Here is a 9,675-nt window from a genome sequence, read left to right as displayed (position 1 = left end):
TTTAACGATACACGGTCTGAGAGGCATGATGGTGGTGGTGGTGGTGGTGGTGTTCATATCGCTGTGGTCCATTCTCAAACATTTCGGGGCCTAGGTCAGTATTGTTAAACTTAATTAAACGCGTCCCCCCTTCATACCAATTATTTCCAAAAGGCCGAAAAGATCAGTCGGATTATAATGAGTGTCATATTTTAAGTTCGTGGTACAGGAGACGGGTTAAACTATCAGATGGGTCATAAAACTACTCTTGAAAATGCCATCGACTATTTCCAAAAGTCCGACAAGGAGATAAGTCGGATTCTAATGAGTGTTATTTTAAATTCGTGGTACAGAAGAAGGGTTGAAATACCAGATGGGTCATAAAACTACCCCAGAAAATGCCATCGACTATTTCCAAAAGGCCGACAAGGAGATAAGTCGGATTCTAATGAGTGTTATTTTAAGTTCGTGGTACAGGAGAAGGGTTGAAATACCAGATGGGTCATAAAACTAGCCCTGAAAATGCCCAAAACTCCTACGAAAGCCTTGTCAAATAGGTGTGGTTGGGGCATAAAAATATTGACCCCTACATCCCACATTGATTGATTGGTTGATTGATAGTTTATTGTTGCAAGTAAACAACAAAGGAGAAGGGAGGATATTGGATAAGTTTTTCGTTGAGGTTGTTGTGGGTATTTCTGTGGGTAGCTTATCTAGTTTCATGAGCTTCTGAGCAAACGTATAGGAGTTTCAACAGCAAATTAATCACACATACGGAGACATTTGACATATCCAGAAACAGGAGTATTGCAGAAGTGTTACGCCATGGACAGTATTACCACCCCCGGCCTGCGGCGTATATGTCCCCTCTGGCTGCGTGTCCCCGGGCCATGGCCACTCCGGATGAGCCTCCTGTTGGCCAAGATTCCGCCTTTAACATAATCAACATTCTCTTCTCTTGTGCGGTGGAAGTTTCCTTATTACTGTATTTCCGAATGGTAGTTTGAAATAGTATCAGAAAAATGGTAGTGATGAAAATAGTAGTAGTAGATAATAATAGGTAATTGTAGTAGTAGATAGTAGTAGTTGTAGAAAAATATAATAAGTAGTAGTAGAGATAAAAATATAGTGGTAGTAGATAATAGTAGGTAATTGAAGTAGATAGTATATAGTAGTGGTAGCGGTAGTAGTAGCAGTAGTCGTAGTCGTGGTAGTAGTAGTAGTAGTAGTAGTAGTAGTAGTAGTAGTAGTATAGATATTTAGAATAGGTAGTTTATACTTTTCAATGTGTTTTTCTTAACTGGTTCTTGTCATAACACACACACACACACACACACACACACACACACACACACACACACACACTACAGACTAATTTCTGCACATTACACGCCTCGATGATTCCCGTAATTAGAAGGTTCCCGACAATTACTTATTTTTATTTGCAGTGACACAATCATTGTCCACGGCAGTATAGCCAACACCAGTTCCTCCCCCTCCTTCCCATCATTGCACCATACATACATCTTCACAGTTCTGGTCCTTGGTCGTGGGTCCTGTTTGACCCACGCTCCAACGAAAGCCTTACCAAATGTGCGCGCTTGGAGGATGAAATGTTTAAGAATGCGACCCTACAAATCACATGCCGGTATTTTTGTGTTTGTTTCCGTGTCGACAGCAAGGTTAGGAACGTAGGCATAATATCCTTCATCATCAATCATCATCATTACTATCGTGCATTTACCTCCCCCATATCCTTCCTCCTCCTCCTTTTTCCTTTCCATTTCCTTCCCATCATCTCCCTCTTTTTTTTCTCCCTTTCTCTTTTCCTATCGTCTTTTCTTGTCTTCTCTTCCTCTTCACCTGTACCCTCCCTCTCTCCCTCTCTCTTCCCATTCCTCTTTCCTTCCTTCCCTCCTGTTCCCTGCTCCTATCCATAACGCAGAATAGTACACACGTTACTCTGAAAGTCCGTCTATCTACGAACCACTAGCGCACTTAAAGATGGCCTACTAGCGCCATAAACCTGCAGAGTATAAAAAGGTATTACAAAAATTACCTGACCTACCTCCGTGCAGTCGGGGCCATGACAAGAGGCAGCACATGTGACTCTAATGGCATAATGCAGCTTGGTGTGAGCGTTGCCGTGGGCGTGGAAGGACCATGGGCGGCCTCCTTCCTGACGGTGGTTGGCGGTGTGTCGGGCGATTAGTTGACCGCCAGCATCTGTGGACGACGTGGACGAGCGATAACACACACACACACACACACACACACACACACACCGCAGACCCCCAAACACGGCAAAAACCGCACTGCCTCATAAACCTCTTAACTATCAACACAGCCTCACGCATTCCCACCTTGCCCAGAGAAAGGGAAGGACCAATGCACTCACCTTGCTTCCCCGGCCGCCGCGGTGTCTGAAAGAGCCTGCCGGTGACGTCATGCCAGGCCTCCAGAATGAGCCTGAAGTCTACCTGATGAGAGGGACACAAAGGGACACTTACTTACAAGGGTAAACAAGATACGTAAGAGGGAGCATGTAGAGGGTTGAGGCTCCTGGCAACAAAACAAAAAGTTATGCACTGTTATTTTTTTTCTTACTGATTAAGATTTATTTGTGAATAGTTAACATTCGAAAGTATTAAGAATATTTTACTTATTCCTTTAGTTTAGCAGAAGGGCATGTGTTTGACCGAGCTGAAAAAAAATATATATGAATTTTATGCGCTATTTTGGAATAAACAATACGATGAACGGTTCAGGATTTACAAACGACAAACGATATCAGATGTTGGCCTTACCATGTAGCAAAATGTGTAGTCGTAGTAGTAGTAGTAGTAGTAGTAGTGTAGTGGTAGCAGTAACCTCTCGGAACGTTTCCCCCTTGACAAAGTTCCCCATGAACATATATTCCCTCCTGGACATTTTCCCCTCCGGACATTTTCCCCGCTCTCAATTATCTATTAATAAAAACGAAATAACAAAAAGTAAGCAATAAAACAGACGACAAAAGAAAGGAACAAAAAAAACTGGGAAGTAAGAAGGAAAGAGGGAAACGGAGAAAGTTTTTGGATGTTCTGTGCGCGTTCCCGAGGCCCTTCGACTTTCCATCCCAGAAACGATAAAACGAAGTGAGCAGCGCATTCACAACATTTACGATTAATTTCATAATCCAGTCTGGTAGTTTTAAGAAGCGAGTTCTTGCATCCGCCCTCCTCGACTCGGCGGAGCTAAGGAGCGCCAGCGAGCCCAAGGTCTCCCTGGCGAGAGTGGCGGTACTTGAGGACTCCCGGAAGGGCGTCTTGATGTCCCCCGGGGCGTTCACGGAGATACTGGAGATCTGCCCGGGTAGGTGGGGCTCGTTAGCCGTGGTAGGCAGTTCACCTAGGAGAGCAAACTCCGAACAACAAACCGGGCAGGTGGGGTTCGTTAGCCGTGGTAGGCAATTCACCTAGGAGAGCAAACTCCGAACAACAAACCGGGCAGGTGGGGTTCGTTAGCCGTGGTAGGCAATTCACCTAGGAGAGCAAACTCCGAACAACAAACCCGGGCAGGTGGAGGTCGTTAGCGTAAGCAGTTCACCTAGGAGAGCAAACTCTGATTACAAACCCGGGCAGGTGGAGGTCGTTAGCGTAAGCAGTTCACCTAGGAGAGCAAACTCTGATTACAAACCCGGGCAGGTGGAGGTCGTTAGCGTAAGCAGTTCACCTAGGAGAGCAAACTCTGATAACAAACCCGGGCAGGTGGAGGTCGTTAGCGTAAGCAGTTCACCTAGGAGAGCAAACTCCGAACAATAAACCGGGCAGGTGGAGGTCGTTAGCCGTGGGAGGCAATTCACCTAGGAGAGGGACAACTCCGAACAACAAACACGGGCAGATGGAGGTCGTTAGCCATGGTAGGCAATTCATCTAGGAGAGGGACAACTCCGAACAACAAACACGGGCAGATGGAGGTCGTTAGCCATGGTAGGCAATTCATCTAGGAGAGGGACAACTCCGAACAACAAACACGGGCAGATGGAGGTCGTTAGCCATGGTAGGCAATTCATCTAGGAGAGGGACAACTCCGAACAACAAACACGGGCAGATGGAGGTCGTTAGCCATGGTAGGTAATTCATCTAGGAGAGGGACAACTCCGAACAACAAACACGGGCAGATGGAGGTCGTTAGCCATGGGAGGCAATTCATCTAGGAGAGGGACAACTCCGAACAACAAACACGGGCAGATGGAGGTCGTTAGCCATGGTAGGTAATTCATCTAGGAGAGGGACAACTCCGAACAACAAACACGGGCAGATGGAGGTCGTTAGCCATAGTAGGTAATTCATCTAGGAGAGGGACAACTCCGAACAACAAACCCGGGCAGGTGGAGGTCGTTAGCGTAAGCAGTTCACCTAGGAGAGCAAACTCCGATTACAAACCCGGGCAGGTGGAGGTCGTTAGCGTGAGCAGTTCACCTAGGAGAGCAAACTCCGATTACAAACCCGGGCAGGTGGAGGTCGTTAGCGTAAGCAGTTCACCTAGGAGAGCAAACTCCGATTACAAACCCGGCCAGGTGGAGGTCGTTAGCGTAAGCAGTTCACCTAGGAGAGCAAACTCCGATTACAAACCCGGCCAGGTGGAGGTCGTTAGCGTGAGCAGTTCACCTAGGAGAAGGACAACTCTGACCACAAACCCGGGCAGGAGGGGGTCGTTAGCCGTGGTAGGCAATCCTCCTAGGAGAAGGAAAACTCCGAAATCAAACCAACCAACCAACAAATATAATAAATAAAAAAAATAAAGCAAACAAATATATAAAACAAACAAATAAATAAATAAATAAATAAATATATATATATATATATATATATATATATATATATATATATATATATATATATATATATATATATATATATCAACCAAATTATGGGTGAGTCCTTTATGGGGAGAAAAAGGCTCATCCAGACCAACACAGACCACCACAAAATGGATGATATAAAAAAAACAGCAAAAAAGGATTAAGATATAAATAAGACACCAAAAAAGTTAACATAAAAAAACAGACCATCAAAAAATACTATATACAAACAGAACACCTAGATCAATGCATAACAACAAAAAATGATAAAAAAAAACAATGCTGAAAAAGAATGATCCACTAACCATTTAACTATCTAACAAGCTCTTTGACTACTTACCTAATAAACTATCTATTAAACTACCTAACTACTCACCTAACTTCTAGTAACTAACCATTTAACGATCTAACTAACAAATTAACTATAACTGCTTGACTCTATTAAACTAACTATTTAACTACCTCATTAAGTAATTAACTATACTCGCCGCACAGTTAAGTGGAGGAATGGGGGCCCTTTCTCCCTCCCCTCAAAGCGCATGGATTGGCTGTGAGTGCTGCTTGGAGGCGCCCCGGGAAGAAGTCGTTTTGCCTATTACGGAAAACCCTATTCCGACTGGTAGGCTACAGTGGGTCCGTTGTTTTCTTTGTTACTGTGGTTCCCTCCTTTTTCTTTGCTTCTCTCTCTCTCTCTCTCTCTCTCTCCCTCAGACCCTTGATGCAGCAGCCCAAGCCACAGGAGGAATGAACAGGGGAAAGACAGAAGTACTCACCGGCCACGGCTCTGTGAAGGGGAAAGTCATGTCCAGCACGCCGTCGTCCCCCGGCGTGAGACTCCCATTGGCTACCACGTGCGTCACCAACAGGCCCAAGGGACAAGGCCTCAGCATCCCTTCCCGGCCCCGCGTCACCTCCGCCACGGCACTGTCAGAGCGGGGCGCGTGGGTGATGCACACTCTGGGGACGCAAAAGTATCGTTATATCGTAAATGATGGGCTGGCTATGCATACCATGAAACGCGCACAAAAGGTTAATAAGACTCGTATTATTAAAAGTGTCGTGCTGCTGTTACGACCGTTTTTGAAGACTACAAAGACACATCGGACTGTCACCCGTTCATGGCGCAGATCGAAGCCTTCAAAAAGACAAAAACTATCGCCAAGGTCAAGAAACCATCCACGGAAACCTCTACATTGACTTCTGTGAGAACCTTTTTCAATAGATGGATTAGTTTCGAAGAGTCTGATAACATGGGGCAAAGTTAATTACTTGCGGTACTGATCGAAGGAAGCAATTTCGTCATTACCTGAAGAAAGTGCGGCAGAGGGCGGTGCAGGCGGGGGGTCGCCCAGGGTGGAGGCAGCAGCCGCCCCCCGCCACCTGCCCCCCCAGGTTGCTGAAGCTGGAAACTCTCAGGTGTAACTTCCCCGCCACCGCCGCCGCCGCCCCGCTGTCACCTGTCGTCGCCGCCGCCACATAACCGGCACACCAGCATACAACCTGCAGGACAACGTGAAAAGTCTCTCTCTCTCTCTCTCTCTCTCTCTCTCTCTCTCTCTCTCTCAAACGCAAGTGCACTAGAACTGGATATTTATGGTTCACACAGTCCATAAATCACTACCACGCTAACTTTGATAAAAAAACAAAAACATTCCTAAAAAGAAGTTACAATTGTTCTCGGTAAAGATTGGTTTCAATAACGCTCGATCCGGTATCTCATTTCCTACACGCAATCTTAGAAATGTTCTCTATATACTGGTGGTTAGAGGAAAATCATTTACTACAATATAAATAAAACCCCATTATCATTCAACTTGACCCCAGACACAAATCAGCTGATATAACTCTAATTTAACCCAACTCGGAACTCCCCTCTCCTCCATTACCCAGTCCCCCTCAACCCTGACACCCTCCTCTTCCCTCACGGGCCCACACAACACGTGCGCCAAGGCTATCAGTGCCCAAGACGCGGGTAAAACACAGACGCCCCGCCCCGCCACACCTCGGCCTTGGCAAACATGGTGATGGGAAAGACTCACAACATAGCATGACGCCTCCCCGCCTAATCTCAGCCTCTCCCTCCCTCTCCCAGCATCCCGCCAACACTATGACCTCCAGACCTTGATGCGTATAGATGCTGCGGGACCGTGTAATACCCTCCCCTACCCCCCCAACACACACACACACACACACACTCTGAAGGTCAAGGAGTGAGTGGGCGGTGGTCACGTATACATTATAATACATACCAAAGAAAGAAGGAAACGTAGATGAGTGCAATGTCGTCTCCGTGTCACGCTGAAGAACCCACATCGAGCCGTTCTTGTTCTTGTTGCTGCTCTTTTTGGTGTTACCTCGGCCTCTATGAACGCCGTTGGGGCTTCTTGTCGATCTCCAGCACCACAAAAGTCTCGGTTTGGTCCTGCTATAGGCCTACCCCACTTTCCGTCCTCCATCATGGTCACACACACTCGTTACATCCTGCAGGCCATACACTCGATCTGTCCTCGTCCTGTAGGTCAAACTTCTCCTCTGGCTTCTTTTTTCGACCAATTCAGCTTCGTTTCTCTTCTTAGGTCCTCGCTGATGCTTCGATATCTTCTGGCTTCTTCTTTTGACCTATTCAGCTTCGTTTCTCTTCTTAGGTCCTCGCTGATGCTTCTTCTGGCTTCTTCTTTTGACCAATTCAGCTTCGTATCTCTTCTTAGGTCCTCGCTGATGCTCCTTCTGGCTTCTTCTTTTGACCAATTCAGCTTCGTATCTCTTCTTAGGTCCTCGCTGATCGATGCTCCTTCTGGCTTCTTCTTTTGACCAATTCAGCTTCGTTTCTCTTCTTAGGTCCTCGCTGATGCTTCTTCTGGTTTCTTCTCTTGACCAATTCAGCTTCGTTTCTCTTCTTAGGTCCTCGTTGATGCTTCTTCTCACTAGGATACTTCACTATGCACTGAGTCTGGGCCCTGCAGGTTTACGCCATGCTGAGTAGGCCGACCTGTAGCGACCGGAAAGGGAAAGAGTGATGACGCAAAGGTCGAGGCTCCTTACGATGTTCTTCCTGCCTTGGCGTGTCCGTGTAAGGCAGGTGACCCCGAATGAGCACACAACTAAATGAGCAGTCTGAAGGTAAAGAGTAAAAAATGGGAGAGGAGGAGGAGAGGGGAAGAGGGAGAGTAAGGAGAGAACCCAAGTCTGGAAGGAAGGGTAAGAGGAAGAGAACATTGACCAGATAGATAGAAACTCGTGATGGTTAAGTTGAGCACGCCCTTATATATACAATGGATAAAAAAAATGATTAACATACATCCATTACATACCTGTCCAGTATCCATGCAATCACTCGAGGAGGTAAGCAAAAGCCTTGAGATACTCCTTGGATGTGACGTGAGGTTCTTGAGTGTATTTCAAGGGCAAGAACTGAATGATTACCTGATGGGCCAGATAAGAACGTGGATATGCTGCGTTTACACTTTTAGCACCATATAATACATTCTTATGCACGCCTGACTCTTGCAGAACTTAACTTACTCCTGCAACAATAGGAGACGAATACATAAAGACTTGAACCTCGTATTAACAAGAACCTAACCTACTGCAGAAGAACCTCGGCTACTTCAGCAGAACCTAACCTTCTCCTGCCATGATAAGGGACGAATACTGCACAAGACAAGAACCTAACCTACTCCTGCCACAATGAGAAACACTACACCAGAACCCTATATAGCCTACTCCTGCAGAACCTATATATAGCCTAGACTCCTGCCATGATAAAGAACGAAAAATACTACCTACACAAGAACTATAACCTATACCTACTCTTGCCACAATAAGAAACGCCCACACCAGAACCCTATAATAGCCTATTGCAGAACCTGTAGAGCCTAGCCTAGCTCCTGCCATGATAAAGAACGAATACCACACAAGAACCTAACCTATATACTCTTACCACAATGAGAAACGCCTACACAAGAACCCTATAATAGCCTACTTTATCACAGTGAGGAACAGACAAAACCAGTAAAAAAGGGCACATGTTTCCCCGTATGTGTGTGTGTGTGTGTTTAGAGAGGGGAAAAACGGGTGTAATTGTATATAATCGCTTCCCTACGCCCATGAAGACAAAAAAAAAAGGTCTCTCATCATGTGGTTTCCCTTGCGTGTTGGTCCATCTTGTTTCCCTTCCTTTTTTCCCTTCTTCACATATAGATGTTACGTGTTCCTCTCTTCTTCCCCTCCCCCTCCTTTCTCGACCTTTACCCTTCCTTCCTCTATCAAGTCCTCCCCGTCCATATCACCTCCCTCATCATCGTCTTCCTTGTCTACGTTTTCTTTCGTGCATTTTAATTTCCTGTTCTATTATCGCACAGAGAGAGAGAGAGAGAGAGAGAGAGAGAGAGAGAGAGAGAGTGGCCTGGGAGTAAAGGAAGAAAGAGAATAGAGATACGAAGGGGAGACTATTAAAAGGTTAACAAATGGTCTGAAAGAAAAGGAGAGGAAAGAGGAGAGGGGGAAAAGGAGGGAGAGAGGAAGGAGAGAACGACAGTATAGAAGAAAGAGGAAGAAAAGAAAAACATTGATCAAGGAACTGCCCCCCCTCACCCCCACTTCAAGAAATAAATGGCCAATACAAATTTTGCTACAGATGGGGACAGAAAATCGCTCGAAGGGGAAGGAAGGAGGAAGAGGATGAGAATTAGGTTGGAAGACTTAGAACTGGGGATTATATAAGGGGAAGAGGGATGAGGGATGGAAATGGTTAAAGAAAGGGGACATATTAGAAAACAGGGAATGAATGGGCGTTTAGGGAAAGGGAAAAAGAGTAACAAGGAAGGAAGGAAGAGAAGTAAAGCACAACT

At 45.8% G+C, this 9,675-nt stretch overlaps 1 protein-coding gene and 1 long non-coding RNA gene across 2 annotated transcripts in view; one reads left to right on the top strand and one right to left on the bottom strand.

The window, feature by feature from the left end:
• The window catches only part of LOC127008341 (protein delta homolog 2-like), a 15,222-nt gene extending 7,926 nt beyond the window's left edge, over positions 1-7,296 (bottom strand). The window contains exons 1-5 of the mRNA XM_050880233.1: positions 7,075-7,296; positions 6,132-6,325; positions 5,599-5,782; positions 2,378-2,459; positions 2,048-2,205 (exon numbers count right to left, since the gene is read on the bottom strand). Of these exons, the coding sequence (XP_050736190.1) occupies positions 2,048-2,205; positions 2,378-2,459; positions 5,599-5,782; positions 6,132-6,325; positions 7,075-7,284 (828 nt within the window). The 5' untranslated portion in view covers positions 7,285-7,296. The remainder of the gene's footprint in view (positions 1-2,047; positions 2,206-2,377; positions 2,460-5,598; positions 5,783-6,131; positions 6,326-7,074) is intronic.
• Positions 4,155-4,719, top strand: LOC127008345 (uncharacterized). The gene is made up of 3 exons (XR_007761040.1): positions 4,155-4,287; positions 4,358-4,420; positions 4,484-4,719. It is a non-coding gene; the product is annotated as an uncharacterized LOC127008345 (long non-coding RNA).
• Positions 7,297-9,675: the final 2,379 nt, after the last annotated feature.

Source organism: Eriocheir sinensis, chromosome 37, assembly GCF_024679095.1.
Source record: "Eriocheir sinensis breed Jianghai 21 chromosome 37, ASM2467909v1, whole genome shotgun sequence".
Classification (NCBI taxonomy): Eukaryota; Metazoa; Arthropoda; class Malacostraca; order Decapoda; family Varunidae; genus Eriocheir; species Eriocheir sinensis.
The sequence above is the reverse complement of the archived record's forward strand: the minus strand, read 5'-3'. Positions and strand labels throughout refer to the sequence as shown.